Source organism: Lithobates pipiens, unplaced genomic scaffold (assembly GCF_037356315.1).
Source record: "Lithobates pipiens isolate NorthernLeopardFrog02 unplaced genomic scaffold, aLitPip1_a1.2 Scaffold_18, whole genome shotgun sequence".
NCBI lineage: Eukaryota > Metazoa > Chordata > Amphibia > Anura > Ranidae > Lithobates > Lithobates pipiens.
Genome location: NW_027507758.1, coordinates 318487686 through 318512122, shown reverse-complemented (window position 1 = coordinate 318512122; position 24437 = coordinate 318487686). Strand labels below are relative to the sequence as shown.

At 40.2% G+C, this 24437-nt stretch overlaps 1 protein-coding gene across 4 annotated transcripts in view; it reads left to right on the top strand.

The window, feature by feature from the left end:
* CASP8AP2 (caspase 8 associated protein 2) overlaps positions 1–24437 on the top strand; it is a 49543-nt gene that overhangs the window by 16987 nt on the left and 8119 nt on the right. For 2 of the 4 annotated variants that reach the window (XM_077487245.1, XM_077487246.1), the window contains exons 4-7: positions 9779–9879; positions 11741–11815; positions 14943–15058; positions 21542–23535. In XM_077487245.1, coding sequence (XP_077343371.1) covers positions 9779–9879; positions 11741–11815; positions 14943–15058; positions 21542–23535 — 2286 coding nt within the window. Of the gene's footprint in view, positions 1–9778; positions 9880–11740; positions 11816–14942; positions 15059–21541; positions 23536–24437 lie in introns of those variants that run through there. The other 2 variants (XM_077487247.1, XM_077487248.1) reach the window with 2 other exon arrangements.

The window sequence follows — 24437 nt, the reverse complement described above, 5'->3', positions numbered from 1 at the left end:
CAAAGAAAAATCCTTTTTTCCCCAAGATAGCTTTAAAAGACGCTTCCCATTCAATGAAGACCCAGAGTCGCTTTAGAACAAAGTTCCTAAATTGGACTGCGTTTTCCCAAGTTTCCAGATCGACGACTTGGCATTCGAAGACGTGGGAATATTAAAAGATCCCATGGACAAAAGGGTGGCTCAATAGCTTAAAAAGGCTTGGCAATTCATCATGGGCAACCTCAAACTGGTTATGGCTACTACCTGTGTTTCTAGAAACATGGAGTTCTGGCTAAATCAGTTAAAAGTCCACATTTATAGCAGATTCACCCAAGCAGGAGATTATTTTTCAAGGATGTCAGCTAGATCCGTGGCCTTAACTAATTCAGCCAGGAGAGAGAGCCCTATGACTGAAGACCTGGCAAGGAGATGCAGCGTCTAAAAGTAATTTGTGTGGAATCCCATTTTTCCTGATCTGGATTAAGTTTTGGACAGCGGATAAAATATTTTAATTTTGTAAAGAAAAAGCCTTCTGTTAAGCAGCTTTTTCAACCTCAAACTCCTTTTTCATCCTCGTGCGCCAACCAATAAATCTCAATGACTCGTCATTGCCACTGGAAGAGGCTTCAGAAATTCCTTCCTTACCTGGCAAGCATGACAGAAAACCCATTTATTCTAGACATGGTGGCCCAGGGATACAAAATAGAGCTTTCGGACCTTCCTCCAGAAAGATAATTTGTGACAAACCTACCAAGGGATACAACAAAGGGACTAGCCATGAAGAACCTGTTAGGGGATTTGATGCAAGAGGGAGTTGTGATTTGGGTATCTCCAGAGGATTGTTATCAGTGTTTGTTTTCCCATATTTTTCTGATTAAAGAAACCGTTGAGAAGCTTTCGTCTCATTCTTAACGTAAAACTTTTAAACGGGTCAGTCCAATACAGGAGATTCCGCATGGACTCCATTTTTTCGTCTGGATGCTTCATGGCATCAATCGATTTTAAGAAATGCGTACCTGCATGTGCCTACAGTCTCTGTCTCAAAAGTACCTCAGGCTGGCAATAAATATGAGGAAGGAGGTTCTGCATCTACAATTCAAGGCCCTCCTTTTTGGTCTTTCATCCGTCCCATGAATATTTACAAAAGTAATGGTGGTGCTCTTGCTCCTCTCCGTCTGCAAGAATTACTTGCGGTAATCCCTTATCTGGACTTGATATCCTCCTTGACATAATCTGATTGATATCTCCTGCTTTGTTTGTAGCCTGGCTATTACACTCATGACTGTTTGTTTTTTTTTTCTTTTCTTCTGGACAAAAAAAAACCTTTGTTCTACATAATCAATTTGATAACCTAGAAACTGAACTTTCAGAGCTGGATTGAGGAGACTGAGACCTACAGTCTCTGTCTCAAGAGTACCTCAGGCTGGCAATAAATATGGGGAAGGAGGTTCTGCATCTACAATTCAAGGCCCTCCCTTTTGGGCTTTCATCCGTCCCATGAATATTTACAAAAGTAATGGTGGAAGCTCCTCCCGACCCTGTGGTGGTGGAGAAGTCAGTCAGTTTTGTCAAAGGGCTTACTATGGTCTTTTCCGACAGAGTCACAACAGATGCCATTATTTTGGGGGGGGGGGGGGGGGCTAAGATCAAAATATAGCACAGGAAATTTTGTCCCCGTTCCGGAGCAGGAAGGTCCTCAAACTGGAGGGAGTTAGGACGGCTTTGTTTATCATTGGCTGCTTTCTCTCCAAACCTTCCATGCGCAGATTCCATCAGACAATGCCACTACCGTGGCATACCTGAACAAACGGGGCCCCAAGAAGCAAGGCTTTTGTATTGCTGTCAGCAGAAATCCTGGAGTAGGCAGAGAAGCATTTACACTCCCTGTCCGCAGTGCATCTCAAAGGCATGCTGAAAGAATTAGCAGATTTCTTGAGCAGATTACAAATTCAGGAAGCAGAATGGAGCTTGAATCTGGAAATATTTTCATTGATCACAAGGATGTGGGGGCGTCCACAAGTGGCTTTGTTTGCATCCAAATAAAATGCTCAGCACCCTCAGTTCTTTTCTCTGCACCGAGACAGCGGCTCACTAGAGATAGATGCCTTGGCACATCCCTACTTTCATGGCTATGCCTCCCACCCCCCTTCAGCTAAATCCACTGGTATTGAGGAAAATGCAAAAGGAAAAAGTGTCAAGAATTCTGATCCGTTCTGGCCGGAAAGAGCCTGGTTTTCCTCCATTTTACAAATTACAGTCAAACCATTCTGGCAGCTTCCTCTCAGATAGGACTTACTACTTCAAGGCCCAGTATATCACCTGGATATAGCCAGATTAAGTCTCACCGCCTGGTATTCAAGGAACAGTTAAGGAACAAAGGATTGTCAGAGCCTCTAGTATACGCCAGTTAACCCCTTCACTGCCAGTGTCATTTACACAGGAATCCGTGCATTTGTATAGCACTGATTGTTGTATAAAAGACAATGGTCCCAAAAATGTGTCAAATGTCTGATATGTCCGCCATAATGTCGCAGTCACAATAAAAAGCCGCCATTACTAGTAAAAAATTTTTTTTTTTTATAAAAAGCCATAAAACTATCCCCTATTTTGTAAACGCTATGAATTTTGCGCAAAAAAAAGTGTGTGTGTACGTACATACATACATATTTTTTTTTTGGAGGGGATATTTATTATAGCAAAAAAATAATGCAGGGGTGATCAAATACCACCAAAAGAAATCTCTATTTGTGGGGAAAAAAAGGACATCCATTTTGTTTGGGAGCCACGTCGCACGGCCGCGCAATTCTCAGTTCAAGCGACGCAGTGCCGAATCGCAAAAAGTGGTCTGGTCTTAAGCCAGCAAAACCGTACGGTCTGAAAGTGGTTAAGGCACTTACTGGGTCCAGACCAGATCCTACTAAACGTTTTCCTAAATGGGGCCTGTCAGTTTTGCAAGCCTTCACAAAAGATCCTTTTGAACAGTTAGACAATCTCATTAAGTTATTTAACTCTTAACTACAACTAAGAATACCATTTTATGTCTGCAAGAAGAATCGGTGAACTACACGCTAGAGCTGCACAATTTATCATTAAAAAATCGTGATCTTGATTCAACCCCTCTATATTGCAGCGTTTGCCAATTCTTTCATATAGCAAGTGGAAAGAATTATCTGCTCACTCAGCTGTCAAAAGAAAACATCCAGCAGTCTGCCAAGTTTTTAAAATGAAACATTGTAACTAACTTCCTTCTTAAGACAGACATTTCCATTTGAGTGTAAAGAAGAAAATCCAGGCAGACTGCCAAGTTTTCAACAACATGTAAATGCAGGAAGTTTAACCACTTAAAGTCTAAATCTTTTTCTGACACTTCTTTCTTAAGTTAAAATCAATATTTTTTTGCTAGAAAATCACTGGGAACCCCCAAACATTATATATAATATATTTTAGCAGAGACCCAAGGGAATAAAATGTCAATTGCTGCAATATTTTATGTCGCACTGTATTTGCCCAGTGGTCTTTCAAATGCAATTTTTTGGGAAAAAATACACTCCAATAAATAAAAAACGAAACAGTGAAGTTAGGCCACTTTTTTTTTTTTTTTTTTTTTTTTTTTTTATGTGAACGATGATGTTGCACCGCAAGAATCGTGGTCTATCTTGTAAGCAAAACAATTGTGATTCTCATTTTAGCCAGAATCGTGCAGCTCTACTACACGCTCTATTAGTCGAGGAACCTGTTTTTGTTAATTTACCCAGACAGGATTGTACTTAAAACAGATTTGTTTTTTTTCCAATAGTAGCGTCAGTTCATAATCATCCTGGTAACTTTTTGTTCAAATCCTTCTGGAAAAAAGGAAGAATTTATTCCATAACTTAGATGAAAGAATAATTTTATTATATTACTTGGAAGTTACAAGGAACTTTTAGGTCTTCTGACTCTTTTTATTTAGCATCAAAGGGCTCAATTACTAATTGGCCAATATCTGCTATTTTCAGAAGCTTATTCCCAGATGAGTTTGTCTCCCCTGCCGAGAATCCGCGCACACTCTACTAGAGCGCTGGCCACTACATGGGCAGAAAGAGCTGGTGCCACCCCAGATCAGATCAAATTTGTAAGGAGGCTACGTGGTCAAGTTATCTAACGTTGCAGCACTGACAAGTGGCACCCATCCACAGCAGGGGAAAGGAATAGGTGACCAATCAAGCCCACAACCCAAACCCCAGCCGTAAAACTGGGAAGGGGGGTGTGTGTGTGTGTGTGTGTGGGGGGGGGGGTGGTGCTGGAGTAAGAGCAAGCCATGCTCATCACACAACTGCCCACCAGGGGGCGCTGGTTTGCAGAAAGGAGCGTGCCTATGGAGCACGTACCTTGTCATGCTTTCCTGAAACCTCACGCTGTGTCACAGAAGCAGCAGGCTTCCCTCTGGCGAGCAGCTCAGACCTCTAGTAAGATTGGGGGGGGGTTTCCTCCACAAAACACCCCCCCCCCCCCCACCTGGACAAAGCTCTCCCCCTCTTCCTGCAAGGGGGAAGCCAAAAACGTTTGATGCCTCCATTTTTTTTTTTTTTTCACCGCCCCTGCATGGCAGCTTGTTACGGGTCTCCTAACCACACGCACATGCAGATCCCGTTGGATCTTTTGAAAAGTGGGGGGACTGCGATGTGATGGGGCGGCGTTGGCATCCTCCAACGTCCAGCATGGGAGTATGTTTAAAAGCTACATTTATGCTGGCTGCAGATGTCGGAGGGACACAATAGCAGAAAAAGGGGCACATAAGAGGTTGGTGACAGGCATTCCCTGACACGTGTACTAAAAGCATCAGGCTGAGTGTTAATAGCAGCAGCAGTGGCTGGACTATTGCTCAAGCAGTGGATGTGATTTATTTTTTATTTTTTCTGATAGTACCTCTGCTTTTGTGCATCGCGCTAAGGTCAGAAAGGGGGATTGAAACACCCCCAAAAAAGGGCTTAAACGGTCTCCCTCCAGCTCTGGAAAGCCTACTCCTCTCTACAATGGCATCCTCCCCTGAGAGGGGGTGGCTGGTCAGTGAGCAATCGGGCCATGAAATGTTTGCAACTATTTTCAACACTGCAGTCCCTGTTTATTTTACTAAAAAGGTTTTTTTTTTTTCCTCAGCCATGATAGGATTGAAAAAAAAAAAGGGGGGGTTACCGTGATGAAGTTGATGACTCCTCTACTGAGGTGTCAAATGTGGGAGGGATCAGCTTTCACAATCTGTAAGATTTATGGTGCAATTTCTTGCTGAATGGTCCGCTCCACATTTATGTACCCCTAACTGAGTGTTTGCTAAAGCCTCCTCAAGCTGTGCATGCCTTTCCTGTCCATTCATTGCTGGAAAAGCTTTTTGTATCTGAGTGGATCACCCAGATGAGCTTTTTTTTTTTTTTTTTAATTATTTTTCCCCTCCACACTTTATCCTATGGCGGTGAAAATTCACTAAAATTGGGGTATACCAGCAATTAATGCTGCTATATCCTCTGTGAATAAGAGTTTAACTTGTCTGGCACACAATGCTCAAATGCTTAGGGATCCAACGGATAAAAAGTTGGAACTCCTATTAACCACTTCAGCCCCGGACCATTTTGCTGGCTTGAGACCAGACCACTTTTTGCGATTCGGCACTGCGTCGCTTTAACTGACAGTTGCGTGGTCGTGCGCCGTGGCTCCCAAACAAAATTGACGTCCTTTTTTTTCCCCCACAAATAGAGCTTTCTTTTGGTGGTATTTCATCACCCCTGTGGTTTTTTATTTTTTGCGCTATAAACAAAAATAGAGCGACAATTTTGAAAAAAAAAACGCATTATTTTTTACTTTTTGTTATAATAAATATCCCCCAAAAATATATATAAAAAAAAAAAAAATTTTCCCTCAGTTTAGGCCGATACGTATTCTACATATTTTTGGTAAAAAATCGCAATAAGCGATTGATTGGTTTGTGCAAAAGTTAGTGTTTACAAAATAGGCTAGATAGCTATATGGCTTTTTTTTTTTTTTTTTTTATTGTGACTGCGACATTATGGCGGACACATCGGACATTTTTGACACATTTTTGGGACCATTGTCATTTATACAGCAATCGCTGCTATACAAATGCAGTGATTCCTGTGTAAATGGCAGTGAAGGGGTTAACCAGTGGGTGGCAGTGTAGGGGCGTGTTACTAACTGTTGGGGGCTTGGCTTTCTTTGTGAACACTGATCTCTGCTCCAATCACATGGAGCAGAGATCAGCGTCACTTGTTGCTAGGTAGAACTGGGAGATGCCGTTTACAATGGCATCTCCTAGTTCAGCCACCCCATGAGACGATCGCGGGTGTGCCTGCGGCGATCGAGTCCGCGAGACCCGCGACCGGACTCACGGGGCTCCCGACCGGCACGCGAGCGCACCGCCGGCAGGGCGGCAAATTTAAAGGGACGTACAGGTATGCCCATTTGCCTGCCCATGTTATTCTGCCGACGTACATCGGTGTGCGCCAGTTGGGAAGTGGTTAAAAAAAAAAAGAAAAAAAAACGTTTTTTTCAGATTGAGTGTCTCAGCCTGCGCTGACAGTAATTGGTTAATCGTTGAGAGACCCATTTAAACAGGTTCAAGGTTATCCTGTTCAGCAAGCCCAGGATCTGGCAAGCTACTACCCTGTTTCCCCTAAAATAAGACCTAGCATGAGTGTCGGTGATGGCTGCAATATAAGCCCTACCCCCCAAATAAACCCCATCCTCTTTCCCCAAAAATAAGCCCTACCCTGAAAATAAGACATAGAAGGACATTAACTAGGGCTTATTTGGGGGGTAGGGCTTATATTGCAGCCATCGTCGACAATCACGCTAGGTCTTATTTTAGGGGAAACAGGGTAGCAGCTTTATGTTTGCAATAAATTAAAGTGTTGCCTCAGTAGATAAATTTGAGGGATAGGGTTAGGTACCATCATCCTATAATTTATATAGTGAAAAGAGAGAGGATAATACAAGGGCTACTCTAAGTAGTGCCTTCGATTATCAGAGATGGTAAGGACTATTTCGGTACCCAAATATACAACGGGATTGTATAAAAAAAAAAATTGCATTTATTACTAAAATAGATAAACAATATACAGTGGCTAATAGCAACAATTAATCATTGAACAAGGTAAAACAATGATTTTAACCAATAATTTGAGGGCCCCCACAGGTATGTGTAGACACAATGATATGGGAATGGACGTAGCCCTCAACAAGTTTTGCGACCTGCGCTGCTTCTTAAGGATATTTCTCCCAATAATCTATAGAAAAATACAATCTCATAGTTACAATATCATCATGATACAGCAAATATTAATAGAAACAAAAAATAGCACAATATATTTAGAGTCTGCGTGACTCACCGTTTAAGGCCCTTGTGGCAAATAAACGGCACAGATTGAGAGACCCTGTACTAGGGTAGTCCCCCGGGGGGCGGAAAAGGGGGGGGGGCTATTGGGACGGACTGAAATTAGAAAACATTTTATTGTTTGTAATTTAATTGGTCTAACGTGGGTTCGTTCACTGTGCACCCCAGTGCACAGTGAAAATTAAATGAGACAGCAAAATTAAAAGGGCAGAGAAAGTGAGGGGGGGGGGGGGGGGGAGAGACAGAAGGGTAGGAAAGGGGACAGAAAAAATAAGCAAGTGGGGAAAAAGGGTGAACCGGTCAAAAAGTAGGAGGGTGGAACATTGATACAAAACATCACAGTGAACCATAACCAGAAGAAATGTGTGCATATCCTAGAAATAGAGATTACCCACCCAGTAATAGCCTTGAATGAATGACACCTGGGATTAAATATGCACTCCAAGGGGGGCCCCAGCAGAATCAGACTCACTGAATGAACGTCAATGCAGTCTAATGGTGTCTGTTAATCAGGATAGTGTTACAATGATCTAAAAATAGAAATAAAGCAAACAATGATAATTTAATCTTAGAGGTAGGTACCTCTATTGAAAAGTCTCTTAGCCTGCTGTTGGTATGGGGTCATGCTGTGCTAAGCCAGTTGAAATAACGAAGCCACAGCCGACCGAGAAAATACAGCAGGGAGGGGGAAACGTACTCAGTGCTAATATGGAGATCATAGGAGGCTTGGCTTGCTGTAACTGGGGAGCGTATATTCCCAGCTGCCTGATGTCTCACACCGGCGATCAAGAGATTGCCTTAAATGCCCCTAACTCGGAAGTACAATTGGGCGCCGGATCACATTTGGCGCCCACATCACTGGGTCCGACTCTCACAGTGCGCACGTGCAAGTCGGTCACTGCGCACACGCACTCACCTCAAAAAAATTATGCTGAAGCGTCATAGGGGTAAAGAACAGGACGGGCTGGCTGGTTTGCTGGTCTGCCCAGTACTGGAGAGGCGCATGACCGCCGCCGGAGGGAGAATAAACTCCTCAAGCCTTTTAGCAACAGGGAAAAGACACGCAGGTACAATAACCATGTAAATGAAAAATCAAGTGGTAAATTCTAAAGAGTGGCGATTTAAATATCGCTAAATCTTCTAAACTGGAACATAACCAAATGATTAATAAACAATGAATAACAATTTGAGTCAAAAACCTTCTTCAAACTAAAACGTCTATTCAACTTGTCTAGCAGTGTTACAAATCATTTGGAAGACAAAATTAAAAAAAAAAAAAAATACAGATATGTGTATGTTAACCAGCAAACATTAGCGGAGCCAAAATTTCCAATTTATGAGTCAATGGTACATACTAAGCAGACAAGCAAAAGCTGGATGGTAAGATGGGAAAAGTAAAACAAAAAAGGACTGAACAAAAAAGTTGGAGATTTTGGAGAGTAAAAACGGGGGCAATTTTTTTTTTTTTTTTTTTTTTTTTTTTTTTTTTACAGAAGGCACATTGAAATTATATAAAGAATTAAAGAAAGTGTTTGTAGGAATGTGCCTCATTCAGGCCCAGGGGTATAAGTGCATTGAATCGTTCAATCCATATAGACTTGTGTCTCTAGGATTTCACTATCCCAATCGCCACCTCTTGGGTCTTCTGGGACAACTTCAAGTACAAAAATTTTTACAATGTCAGATTGAAATCTATGGTGAATCCCTATATGGCAGCCCACTGTTGTGAGCTTGCCATTAGTAGAGTGATATAAGTGATCTCCCTATCTTTGTTGCAATTCCCTGATAGTTTGTGCCTGCAAGGCCTTCTATGTAGGAAAAACAATCGGGTATACGACCCTTCTAGTACCACAGTTGGCATGTTGAAGAGGGGAAATAAATTTCCCCATTAGGGAGGGTGAAGGTTTGACCCTCCATGTATCCACAGACAACGTGGACAGTGGCCACATTTTAAAAGTTCCACGGGGGCCCTACATTGGGCATGGATGGGCCTTATAGTGGCTACTTGGTGACTAAGTTTTCGATCCATCACCATCAACTTTACAATATTCTATCTGAGCACTGGCATCTATTAACGGAACATCATATACTAGGCTGGGCCTTATACTATATCATATACTAGGCAAACATGTGAGACCTACTCCTGATTCAGGAGAGCTACTACCTCCAGGGATGATTTACACATAGCCACTATAAGGCTATAATGTTACACTGTAAAGGAGATCAAGCGTAACTTCTGCATTGTTTTTATTTTTGTGGATTCTGGTACCATCAGTAAGAAAACTGTTCTGCTTTATGTATATAATACATGTATTCTATAATAACAGAACTACCTTCTATGTGTTATATTATGGATGCCTTGAATGTTTTAAAAAGGCTTTTATCATTTTTTTTATTTTTTATTTAATTTTCTTGCAGATGAAACCACTAAGCCAACCAGTCCTTCAAGAGACTGCTTGGACCTCTATGAGGAAATAATTGCAGAAGAAGGAACTGCTAAGGAAGCATCATTTAATAATGTATGTAGTAAATATAAAAGCAACCGTGTTTGAGTTTAAAGTAATTGTAAAGTTGTACGTTTTTGTGCCAGTGCTTGCAGACTTCTGATTGCTGTTGTAAACTGCTGCTGGAACCCAACTAACTTGCTATGAAATTTGTTTGAAATAGAGCTGCAACTAACGATTATTTTGTCTGTCGACTAATCTAGCAATTATTTTTTATTATTTTTGATTAGTCATCGACTAGAACGATTATATTTACTTAATCTAGTGTTCTTTTCTTTGATTAGCTAATTAATCTTTTGGATAACTTTACAAAAAATAAGTACATAAAAAAAAAAAAGAATATAACCACACAGACATATATGTATGTATGTAGTTATATTCTTTTATCTTACCTTTTTTTTTATGTTCTGTTTTTCTTTTCTGTTCATGAATGTTTATAATTTATTTTTTTACAATGCTTTCTTTTTTTTTTTAAGGGGGGGGGGGGACAGTGTGGGTGTTTTATTTTTTATCAGCCCTGTTGGGGGGCTATGGTGAGATATCGGGGGTCTTAACAGACCTCCTGACATCTCCCATTTGAGACGGAAAGGGACTAGGGACATAGATTCCCCAGTCCCTTTCTCTGTAGCCTCCGCTGCACTAATAAGAAGACAGCGGCTTCTCTTCATTCATTAACTGAGACATCGTAATCACAGGAGGTTAGAATGTTTCAGTTATGTGAATAGACAGTCAGTGGTCACTGACTCTGTCCATTTGCTCTCCATCCTTAGATACTGAGGGGGACGGCAGCATGGAGGGGGAGCAGCATGGAGGGGGACACACGGAGCAGCATGGAGGGGGACACTGAGAATAGAGGGAGACACGGAGCAGCGTGGAGAAGGACGGATGGGGACTGGAGGAGGATACGGCACAGTCAGCGGTGATCTTGTGTGGAAGAGAAGCACCACGCTGAAAGCTGCGTTGGGGGTGTATTGACCTGCAACTCGCAACGTGTGACGCGTCAACGCTTCTTGCGCATGTCGATGTATTTTCGTAGTTGACGTAATCGATTACGTCAAACTAGAGCTGCTACAACGAGTCGAAAGTCTGTGCCAATTGCCTGAGCAGCCTGGCAATCATCTGCTATGGGTAATGGATTGGAGTGTTCACAGGTGTTCCATACCTGCAAACTTTTTATTAGGGGAAACGGTGACACATGGAGACAGATCCCTGAAAGTAAAAGCTGGATTCTTATAGTGCTTGCTATACAGCTTTACCAGTACTTTGCTTTATGCTCTGCACAGGACTGTATTAAGGGGTATGGTTAATTTAAAGAAGTTCACCTTTAGGAGTATGTTACACCGATGTTCAGGGTGTAACATGCTCCTATGCATCCGCTGGCAGTGCCTCCTGCTCTATGACAGCGGGCAGGGGATCTTCACTTTTTGAAACCAGCGCAGCTGTGCGGCTTCTCCCTACACAGCCATGTAATTCATTCACAGAGATCTGTGAATGAAAAAAACTAAAAATACCGTCTGCCACCATGGAGCTTGACATTGCACCCATGATCTGATGACCGTGGGTGCAATGCTCTGTAGACTCCATATGAATATATATAACTTATATATAAGTTATGTTATTAGCGGTCCTGGGTATTATGATTCTATAGCGCTTTAGACATTCCCTCATATAAATCAATTAAAAGATTTAAAAAAAACTGCTTCTCAAACATATGCAGTGGTATATAATGGAACTTTTCCATTTACTTCAAATAAGTTGACCAAGAAAGGGTAGCTTTATGCTCAGTTATGTACATTGCAATTTAAATGTCTCTTTGTTAACTTGTTTGTGTGTTAATTTTATTTTTTTTTGTTTTGTTTTTTTGTTTTTTCATTAGCTAAATACTGAATATGAAAAGTGCCAGAAACAAATGAAACAGCTAGTGAGCAAGTTGAAGGAAATGCAGTGTTTGGTAAAGTACAAATTTAAGACACTAAAAAAAAATCACTTTTGTATATTTGGTTAAGATGTATGTTTTTAAGAACCTTTTTAGTGTAGTGAATGTTACTCACATTTTCAGCTATACAAGACCTTAATTTCCTGGCCTTTAAAAAGTAGTGGTGGTACCTTTTTTTTTTTTTTTTTTTTTTTTTTTTTTTTTTTTTTTTTGAGACTAAAACAGGCTCGTTTTTAGTTTAGTTTTTTTTTTTTTTTTTTTTTTTTTTTTTAATGCACGTCTCCACCAGTGACTTCAAGGATTACATCGCACACACAAATAGTAATACAGAAGTAGCGTTCTATACTGATGCAAATGTTGCAGTAATTCATAATACAAGTTTCTCAAAATTTTGTAAACCGTGGGTGCTAGTGGTGAATATGTGACAAAATCTAGCCAGTAAGAATTCACAGCTTTAACCACTTCAGCCCCGGACCATTTTGCTGGTCAAAGACCAGACCACTTTTTGCGATTCGGCACTGCATCGCTTTTACTGACAATTGCGCGGTTATGCGACGTGGCTCCCAAAGAAAATCGCGTCCTTTTTTTCCCACAAATAGAGCTTTCTTTTGGTGGTATTTGATCACCTCTGCGGTTTTTATTTTTTGCGATATAAACAAAAATAGAGCGACTGTTTTGAAAAAAACTCATTATTTTTTACTTTTTGCTATAATAAATATCCCCCAAAAATATATACAAAAAACATGTTTTTCCCTCAGTTTAGGCCGATACGTATTCTTCTACATATTTTTGGTTAAAAAAAAATCGCAATAAGCGATTGATTGGTTAATAGCGTTTACAAGGGGGTGGCAGTGTAGGGGTTAAGTGTTCCTAGGGGTGTGTTACGAACTGTGGGGGGCTGGGCTTTCATTTAGTGAACACTGATCTCTGCTCGAATCACATGGAGCAGAGATCAGTGTCACTAGTTGCTAGAATGCGCCGGTCGGGAACCGGTTAATAAAACCTTGAGTAAATTTTATACAATGCAGACATTGTACATAAAAATTTGAAATAGTTAATTGTGCGTGTGTGTGTGTGTGTATGCAAGTTAAAATGGCACACAACTGTGGGCTTGACGCTTTTTCAATGCAAGGGGGAAGACGAACTTAATTTTAAAATGCATCCAAATGCGTTGCTACTAGTTACAATATGTGATGGCCAAAAAATTACTTTGTAAGCCTGTGGGGAAAATACTATATAGTGTACATTAAAGTAGAACTATAGGCAAAGCCTTTTTTATATTTGATAGTTAGGGAGGGCTATAACCCCTGTAAGGTTTATTTTTGACCTCTTCTATTTATCTCAGTGGGGAGATTTACCTTCACTTCCGGTCTCTTAACCAAAACAAGAAGTGAGAGGGAATCTGTTGAGGACCCCCAGGTCACAAGTACTAGTGTCCCCATTGGAAGATTTTTCCTCTATTACTTTTCTAGGGACAACACACAACTTGGGATTTTTTTCACCTTCACTTGCAATATTAGTAAACAGGACAAATATATAGAGGGTGAATCTCCCTAACGGGGACACAGGCAGCAATAAAACCTGATGGGTGTTCTAATCCTTCTCCACTCTATCCAAAAAAAAAAGCCCAGTCAGGGAGAAACTCCATCAGAGGGGCGTGGCCAAGATACAGGGACTGTAGCCTCTATTCGCTTACCAGTGGATGTGGTTGATCTATGTGGTGTGGGCCCCCCAATTTTGCTATTGTGACTGTTCCTGTGCTGCTCACACATGCAGTATTTGTTTGAAGGCTGAACAGTGTCAGTACAGGGCTTTCATGATTTTTGTTAACTTACTATTTGTTATGAAAACCCTGTACTATTGTTTGTGTACAATTGAAAGCAGGGCTGTGTTCTGACACTGCTGCAACTTCCAGCTGTCAAACAGGACATTTGTGAGCTGTGTTGCTCCATATAAAAAAACTTGGAGCGCCACTCAAAACACTATGACTTCACACTGCAGTCCAGACACAGATTGGGTGTCGATGTTCAAACAAGCTCATTCAGGCTAGCTGAAACAATTTGCAAGAGAGAAGGAAATGCTGCACACCAGAACCCAGCCGCTATATTGAGAGGTAAAGATATGGCTTCAGCCTGAACTCCTCCTGGCTATGGTCCTCTGACATATTTTGCCTCGCCTATGGAGCTTAATCCTTCTCAATGACTGGGTCCTGTAGGCAGGGCGAAACATGTCAGACGACCATAGCCAGGAGGATTTCAGGCTGAAGCCATATCTTTACCTCTCTATGTAACGGCTGGGTTCCAGTGTGCAGGGATTCTACCTTCAGCACCTTTTGTTGTTGAGTGATAAATTGACACACCCACTCCCTTGTATTCCAAGTAACAGCACTGTCGATCATACAGCCGTCTCCTTGAACCTTTGTGGTCGGAAACAGGTGGGCAGAGCTTGTAGCATGCTGCTATTTACTGGATCTCAACTTGTAAAGTTCCTCCAAAGATGTGATTAAAGTATTATATGTACATTATTTACTAGGAGATTGTAGAATCCTAATAATAAAGTTTAATGCTGGTTGTATGCTTGATAGTTTTAATGGTTATTTTGGAATTTTCTATCAGCTTTGATTGAACAAAAGATCCAAAGTAGCATGCAAATTGAAAGTGCCACAGAAAATAACACTGACGTGTATTGCACTTTGTAGCGTAAATAGGGTATATATAGTTGTTTTTTTTTTTTTTTTTCTGCTTTATTCAAGTGGGTTAAAAGGAAAAAAAACTTGCATATCCTCACATCAACACAAGCAGCTGACAGTGGGGACTCTCCTTACTCCACCAGTTAGAATACACAGATCAATGCCATTTGTTGGTTTTTCAACATGACTGTTCAACAGAAGTCAGCCATTAGACTGGCTTTTGTTGGACAGCAGTACCCACATACTGAAAGTGGGCCACTATCTGCAAACCAGCTCAGTATGTGTATACCCAGATTGTCTGTCTGTGGGTTTTTTTTTTTTTTTTTGTTTTTTTTTTTTTTTTTTTTTATTGTCCCTTCACCCCCAAGCTAGTAACCTTGAAAATATATTGTACGACTAAGATTGTTTTTGTTTTTAAACTTGGTGAATAAAAGTGTTCTATTTTTGTTGTAGAACAACAACTTACAAAATGAAAACCAGTGTTTAAAGAAGAATATTTCTGCTCTTATAAAAACAGCAAGAGTTGAGCTCACACGTAAAGAAGACGAGATCAACAGACTTAATCAACAGTAAATGTGGTCTTTTATCTCTATGCATACTTCTGTGAATTAGGGTTATTATATATATTTTTTTTCTTTGTGAAGTTTAGCTGCAAAGATATGCCTTTTCAATATTGACTATTTCTACAAAAACAGTAAATTTTATATTTCATCAGATAACTGATGGAAATACAATGGATGGCAAACAATATAGTTCAAAGAGAGTGTTTGTTTTAAAATGAAAACGTTTTCATGATTGTAATTGTTTTAATGACAGTCACCAATGGTAGACATCAGGTAAAATGGGGAGCAAACCCTACTTGCTCTTTATTCAGTGTGTGTTTTTTTTTTTTATAACTATAGCTGCCATGAACTCATCCAGGTAACTCCCAGTTTAAGAATTCATGCACCCCATTTGCTTATCTGTGAGTAATTGAGAAGTATTCCATTTCCCGACACCTTCTGTAGATTACTTGCTGTCTAATGTTCAGAAAGCCTTTAAAGCGTAAGTTCACCTTCACCACCAAAAATCGAATTACTTCATAAATCATGCCTAACACTGATTACAGTCTTAATATGCATAATCATTTTTATGTAAAAAAAATCTTATCTCTGTGTTATGGATAACACATTTTTAGAGGCATTTCAAAAATGCACGCAGAGCTTCTCTTCCTGCTTCCTTTTAGCAATGGCATCTGGGAATGTAGTTCACAGAGCCAATAGGAAAGTAAATTATGATTCCCATGATTTCTTGCATTCTCTGTGTGCCTGGGACTAGAATTTCTAGGATGGGCTGGCACGTGTTCACTGCTCAGCTCTCTCCTCCCCCTGTCGGCTCCATTCTGACACACATTCTCTCTCACTTGTATCTTATAAGAATAAAAGTGTATAAAACATCACAAATTCCATGTGTGTGTAGATAGATATATCGCTATCTCTATCTCTATTATATATTATCTTTATCTCTATCGTCTCTATCTCCGAAGTCTCTATCTGTCATCTCTGCCATCTATATCATCTCTATCTATATCATCTCTGTCATCTATAGCAGGGATCTGCAATTAGCGGACCTCCAGCTGTTGCAAAACTACAAGTCCCATCATGCCTCTGCCTCTGGGTGTCATGCTTGTGGCTGTCAGTCTTGCTATGTCTCATGGGACATTGTAGTTCTGCAACAGCTGGAGGTCCGCTAATTGCATATCTCTGTCGTCTCTATCTCTGTCGTCTATATCGTCTCTACCTCTGTCGTCTATATCGTCCCATCTGTGCACTTTTTAATAAAGTGCCTGATATCTTCACACACTAAGTCCATACAATCAAATTTATTGCTGAACAATCAAAAAAAACAGACAATTTAGAAACCCAATATTTTTTACTTTGTTATAAAACGCCCAATAAAAAAAAAAAAAAAAAATAAAAATTCTTCATCAATATGTACTACATATTTTTGGTTAAAAAAAATTCCCAATAAGCATATATTGATTTATTTGTGCAAAAGTTATAGTGTTTACAAACTATGGGATATTTTTATGGGCTGCTTTTTTTTTTTTTTTTTTTTTTTTTTTTACAAGTAATGGCGGCGATCAGCGATTTTGTGTGTTTTTTTTATTTATTTTGGGACTACAATATTGCGGTGGACAAATCTGAGACCTACCTGATGCTTTTTTGGGGACCAGTGGCACTAATACAGTGATCAGTGAACAGAGGGAGAGAGAGCGCGAGAGTAACGGTGGTTAACAAAATCAGATACACTCTTGCCTGTCAGTTTAATCTCAACTCAGAAGGATCTCTTTACCTAGATGCTTACAATACAGCAATCGGGTTCCAAAGTCTTTGGGACACAGATGCAACAAAGGGGTTGATAAGTTCACACTCTTCCCTGTCAGTAATCCTGAGCCACCACTCGGGATTGCATTGCAGGATCCCGGTGCGGTATACTTCCCTTGTTACCAGGATCCTGCCCCAACCCCGCTCTGTCTGCGGGCTCTGTCTTCCACCTGATGCCTCTGTGCCAGGCTCCGTTCCTTACGAGTGGAGTGATGCACAGGGGCAGAGCCTGGCAGCAAATTCAAAAAATTGAAAAATCATTATATACAGTACACTGTAATCTTACAGATTACTGTGAAATTATTTCACATCCCTTTTGTCCAATGCCCTGCATGCAGTTTTATATGGTGTGTGTGTGTGTGTGTGTGTGTGCACACAATATTACTGTTCTTTCTGCCTGGAAACTGGAGATTGTCCATAGCAACCATAAAATGTCTCTTTTTACGTCCAAAAGTGGTTTTAGACCAGCTAGAAAACAGCGATTAGTAAATTAGAACACTTGCAGAATTGAACAATAGTGAATCGCTTGGAAATTTAAGTTTTATTTATTTTTTAAAAATTATTTAAATTATATTATAATTCATGATTTTGTGTTTCAATCTTTATCATACCCGGGATATCTACTAGACTCTTGTCTTGTTTTTTGGACAGATTTAAGTGTGTTATTGCTAAAATTACAAGCCTACGATTTAAAACACCAAATTTCTATGCAAAATAATTGTACAGCTTTGAGATGCAAAAATCTGACTTAATCATGCCGCGAGGGAGGTTAAAGTGAACCTGTGCTTTGCCATGAAGGGAAAAGCAACAGGTTCACTGGTATGCTAGTCTCTATGGGTGGATATGCTTGCCTTCCTGTCTCTACTATCTTTGCACTGTGGTAGTGAGGATGACTCCTGTGTAAACTTTATCTCTTCCCTGATGTGTCAGTGCTGAGTGGCCAGATGCCAAGTACCAGTGTTGTCATGGGAAGTAAGGGAATGAGTCGCATGCTCCCCTTGTACCCAAAATTGTCCGTTATGCCACATTGTCAGGCCAGCACACCAGCAGGGGGTGAATGCAGTGCAAGCAGCTGAGGTTGTCACTGTCACCTTGGGTTTTACTTGGTGCCCTGCTCAGGCAAAGTCCTGTGACTGTGGTGGATGCCTCTGTTTGAGGGTGCAGGCCGTGCATGAGTCCTTCCTGACTCAGAGCACGCGGCCTCTGCACACCTCACCTGACGGTATGGTTAGCAGATAAAAGCAGCCTCGCAGGTTCATTTTAAGGCTGAACTCAGCTACTTTCTAAAAACCTCAGGCATACCATAAGTTAGGTCCAACAAGGTGCCTGAAACTTCTTGAACTTCTCTTTAATTTACATCTGACAGGTTTATTGTGCTCCAGGAATATGGTTTCTGAAGCCTTTGATGCTGAACGCTCTGGTCTCCGTTCCTTCAAGTGTAGAGTCGCTGCATCTGCTATGCCCACCCTTCCCCTCCTCATGTCCCATCACAGAAGCCTTTGTATTCAGTAAACTCATTCACAAAATACAAAGGCTAGTGTGGAGGGGTGGGCATAGCTGCTTATGTGTGCTGCTTGCCTCTCAGCCTGGTGTCACCCACCTTGTTGGATTTTAAAGAGAAATTTGAGTGGATGAAAAAAAATGTATATACTTGTATAGTTGGATACAGCATTGATTGCTCAGTTCTTGGTTCTGTTCTGAACACAGAGTGGTGCTGTCAGTCGCCGACTCTACTCTGCCCCTCCAGCTCTCACTAGAGCACTGAAGTATGGAGGGGGTGGAAGCAGATGCAAATGCTTCTTAAATATAAATCTTCGTGACTATACAGTAGAGCTGCATGATTCTGGCCAAAATGAGTATCACAATTTTTTTGCTTAGAATAAAAAGATCACGATTGTCGCAACGTAAAATCTTTCACATTATACAAAAAAAGACTAACTTTACTTAGTTTTTTTTTTTTCCGTAATTAAAAAAAAAATTGCATTTGAAAGACCGCTGCGCAAATACAGTGTGACATAAAATATTTCAACAACCACCATTTTTTATTCTCTAGGGTGTCGACTAAAAAATGTGTATATATAACCCCTCATAATATCCTCTAGAGACAGATACACCCAGTTTAGGTTTATTCACCAAGCTTATTACTCACCAGATCATCTGTCCAGGATTTACCCTGATAGGAGTGGTATATGCCCTAAATGCGCCTCGGCTCCAGGCACTTTCTTCCATGTTGTATGGTCCTGTGAGTTTCTCCAGACCTTCTGGAGGGAGGTGGCATCGGATATCAGTTCCATGGGCCAATTTGAGGTCCCCTGCGATCCGCTGCCACTTCTACTGGGTATTGTGGATATGATGCAGGCACCTCAAGCTAAAAATCACTTTGTATTTTATTCAGCCTTCTATGCGAGGAAGGCTGTCTTAATTAAGTGGTAGGATCCCAGCCCCCCCCCCCCCGACGGTGACCCAGTGGAGGGCCCTGGTTGATGCGGCCCTAGCGCTCTATAAACTAACATACCTGGGGAGAAACTGTCCCAAAAAATTTGAAAAGATATGGGGACCCTGGACCCGGGAGAGGCCAGCTGTTTAGCCGACAAGCTGAGGGGAGGGGGGATGAATCTGGGTTCGGGGGTGGGAGGGGCGAGGAGTGCTTGAGAGCCTCAATACGTTTGCCTGAGGCTGAGTGTGGCATGAGCCCGGTGGGGAAGGTTGTGTCCTACCTTTTAGTCTCGTGTACCTAATACTGACCTTACCTTCTGGGTATCTTCCTGGCTTGAGAGGGAAAATGTGGAAAATGGCTAGTTTAACATGATTGATTTTTCTGGCAAACAGCCCTTTTTACTTTGCCTTTGTAAACTGTTATGATAATCACTGCTGAGATAGTGCAACTGTTTTGACATGTCATGTACAAAATAAATAAAATTCTGTTAAAAAATACAGTATGTGTGTGTGTGTGTGTGTGTGTGTGTGTGTGTGTGTATATATATATATATATATATATATATATATATATATATATATATATATATATATGTGTATATATATATATATATATATATATATATATATATATATATATATATATATATATATATGTATATGTGTATATATGTGTGTGTGTGTGTGTTTGGGGGTTCTAAAGTAATTTTCTAGCAAAACAATAAAATAAAATATTTAACTTGAAACCAACAAATGTCAAAAAGGTTTAGTGTTTAAGTGGTTAAAATTTTTTCACTTACACGCAAAGTCTTCTATTGACAAATTGTTAGTGTTTATACTTAAAGGGGTTGTAAAGGTTTGTTTATTTTCTAAATAGGTTCCTTTAAGCTAGTGCATTGTTGGTTCACTTACCCTTTCCTTCAATTTCCTTTCTAAATGTTTTTTTTCTTTGTCTGAATTTCTCACTTCCTGTTCCTCCTCAGTAAGCTGTTCTGGCTGACTAAACACCGCTCGGATGATGGTGTGAAGTTTACTGAGGAGAAACAGGAAGTGAGAAATTCAGACAAAGAAAAAAAACATTTAGAAGGGAAATCGAAGGAAAAGGTAAATGAACCAACAATGCACTAGCTTAAAGGAACCTATTTAGAAAATAAAACACAAACCTTTACAACCCCTTGAAGTTAAACTGATAAAGAATGTTTTGATTCTTGACAGACTGCCCAGTTTTTCTCTTCCTTTCTTTTGAGGGCAGTTGCTTCAGAAGAACAGAGAGAATTTTTTGCATAGAAAGATTTGTGAAACACTTTAGTGAAGATTGCGATACCAATTCTTGACGATTAATTGTGCAGCTCTACTATACAGCCACCTAATGCTCACAGAGCTCTTACCTCCATATGCAGTATAGTCATCCTCAAGGATATCCTGTGATGGGACAAGGTACACAGCACACGTATTTCCAATTGGTATCCATATGGGGAATTCGGGGTGTGGGTGGCGATCTGTCGGGCTCTAGTTTCCCTCTGGTATAGACCAAATTTTCCTCCGGACCTTGCAGTGACACAAACTTCTTCTTCCCACTTTGTGTCTGCTGGGAAATAGAGGCTGGCTGCTGAGCCTGACACCATGGTCCGTTTACATGCCTCTGTCATCTGCAGCCTGCTATCTGCTCTCCTCTGCTCCTGTGTCCCGCCGCCCCTCCCCCGCACCTTGCATAACACAAACCTGTACACACAATCAGCACTGCCTTCTATTGCAGTCCCCCTCTGTGGGATTTAGAAACCTAAATGCTGCAAATACCTAATTTCACAGCTGAGATTGCAGTCACATGACCAGCCAACTCTCTCCTCTTCACCTTCCCTCCAGACTGACGTCAGCAGGGGAATCTCGGCTCTTTGTGCTGCATCTGTCAGAGGAGGAAAGGCAAATGCTGGCTGGTCATGTGATCGCAATCTCGGCTGTGAAATTAGGTTTTTGCAGCATATTTTTACAAATCGCACACAGAGGAGGCAGTGCTGATGGTGTATACAGGTTAGAGTGGCTTAATAACCACTTTAACTGATTTCGCTTATGGCCTAAAATTAACTTTTAAGAGCTAGTTTATCATGTGTTGTATTTTGTTTGTTTTGAAAATTAGAACTTCAAAGGTAAAAAATGTATTGAATATCATTTTGATAGCGATGGCGGTCTAAACAGTTAGGTTGCAGTAGTTATTGTGCTAATCCCTATTTTTCTTTTTTCCCTTTTATTAAGGCTGTGTGTTCCAGGAGGCTATCGAAGTTTTAAGTCTGGTCCAGCGCCATTACTAAGCATTAATACAAAATTAAAGAACAAAGAGCTTTCTGAAGACACAGTAAATAAGAACAGTAGCATAAGGAAAGAAGTGAAACCACAAGGAACTTCCTCTAAAGACCCAATGAGTAACTATTGCTCTACAAAAGGCAATTCTGAACAGGTCAAGTCTTGTGTAGAAAATAATTCTGAATCTGATTCAAAAATGGACCAAAAACAATGCAAGGAGAATGAAGGAACAGAAAAACTGCCTTCAATGCACAAGTTAATGGTAGATAAGAAAAGTAAAAAAGAAATGGACTCAGATAGTCAGAGCAGAGATGTAGATCATCGGCAAAGGAGTGAAGGACACAGATCCAGTCTCAGCACTGTAACTGATGCTCGTGTTTGTGAAATAAAAGAAAAGTCACATGGACACCCAACAAAAGCTGGGAAAAGTGAAAGCTCTCAAGAAATCAGAAACTCTAAAAAATCTAATGTTGATAACAAAATGGACAATAGGAAACACTCATCAAGCTCCCATGATAAACCAAGCTTTTCAAAGGAAAACACACGGGGCCAAGAATTACATCAATCAAAAGAAAAGCATTTAAAAACAGATGAAGAAAAATCTGAACACAAAAAGGAGTCAAAGGGGTATGAGCGAGACAAAACCGTGGGACACAGAACAAATGAAAAGGATGAGGAGTCCCAAAGGTTGAAAAGAACCCATTCTTCAAGTCTTAAAACCGAATGCTCTCAAAAATCCTCCCCATCTGAACAGAATGTCGGCAAAGGGATTATCGAATCTAACAGAAGGGATAAACGCTGCTCAGAGTACAGCGATTCCAAAAATATAAGCAAAGACTCAAAATCAAGCAAAGATGAAGTTAGGCCATCATCCAAAAATAAGCAGAAATGTGATAGCAAAAGTTTAACTGAACGGGACAATAGGACTGAAAAGAAGAGATCTAAAAATGAAGACAATATTATATCTGATCAAAATCACAGAGGGCACCGAAAAGGAGAAAAAGTGTGTCACCATTCTTCAAATAAAGTAAAAATAAAAGACTGTCCTAGTAAAGCAGACATCAAGTCCCAAAACGTTGCAAAAGGCTTAACTTGTCAGAGGGAAGATAACTCTGTAAAGGACTTTAAGTTATCCTTTATGGAGACTCTTAATCTGACTCTTTCTCCAGCTAAAAAAAAAAGTCGGGATAAAGAATCTGCCAACTCTTCTGTGTCTGCTGGGGAAACTGACATGAATTCTATAAATACAGAGGTATCTTCTAAAGTGTGCACAGGCAGTAATGATGACACAGATTCTCATGAACATTTAAGTGAACCTAACTCAATTTATTTGAAACCTAGTACAAAAATGTCTGTAGAAAATCCAACTTCTTCAGACGATTTAAAATTGGTGCATAATTCTGAGCCTGTTGAAGATACTGTAGCACTTCACAAAGTGCAATTAACCATGGCCATTAAGAAGGATAAGGCTTTTGCAGAAGCTACACAATCAAATATAGATTGTCCCCAGGTCTTGCATATGGAACCAGAGGCCAACATTTCTGATGATATGGACACACAAAGCATTTTAAATGAATCCGATTTTATTGTGCTTGATTCTTACATTGAAACTGACAAGTGCAGCAGTAATGAAATGCCTTCTGAAAATCCGAACATATCTGTGCCAGCTGAAAATGTCCAAGATAATAGAGTCATTTTGGAGCAGATATCTGAAGATGCAGACCAGACAAATGGCTTGAAACCAAAAATAACTGGGTCCACAAAAGGTATATTTGAATCCTCAAATCCTGATCAGTGTTTACATGATGAAATAAGTCTTGACTTAAATTTCTGTAGACGTATACCTAAAGTCGTCAGTCCGCTAAAAAGCCCAGCCAGACCTTTAGCGCATCTGCCTACAACTGAATGCACAACCAAGGCTTTAGTAGTGAGCGTTTCATATAAAGGTAGTACTTTTTCATTAATATAAAAGTAGTAGTTTGCATGCGGGCATGCTTTTTAGATTTAGATCCTTTTATTTATTTATTTATTTATTTTTTCTCTTCCTTTCTTCTGGCGTTGGACTGCTTTTATTTTTATTCTTTCTTTTTCATTTTAATCCTTTTTTGTATTTTGCCATGCTGTTTTTATTTTTTTTTCCTTTTTTTACGGTTTTATTACTGTAGATTCTGAATTGTTGCAATCTAACTTTTTTTTATTTTTTTTATACACAACAAATTGCAGGAATGTTTGTGTTTTTTGGAGACACAGGTCTGGGTCTTTTAATCTTCCTTTGAGTCTTTAAGTTGCAGTTTATGAAGGGTCTTATTAACCACAATTTGGCCATTTTTGCAGAGATCTGTTAAAGGGTAAGTCCACCCTAACACTAAAAATCTCTAAATCTAGACATCCACCATCTAAGACTAACCTATCTAGCCCTGTAAAGAACTCGATATACAGTAAGGCTCTGTTTCCACTACTGCAAGTTGTTGTGCAACTTGACACGTGAAGTCGCATGACAATTTAAAATCTATGTATTTCAATGGTCCCTGTTCTAATTGGTGTGACTCAAGTCTCAGTGAATCCAAAAAGGGTTTTTGTACTACTTTGTTCCAACTTTGGTGTGACTTGTTCTCCCATGGCTCTCGCCAGTCGCATGACATCGCATAATCGCACTCTAAATTACGCAACTTTGGGGTCGCAATAGTGGAAACCTAGCCTTTGTTCTGGAAACATGGTTGTAATCCAAAGCACTCATGTATCATAGCAAATTTCCCCATAAGAAATAATGGAAATGCAGATGATTCGTTCCACAGCCACTTATTCAGAAGTCCTTGAGTTTATAGTCTATATAAAAATATTATAGCAA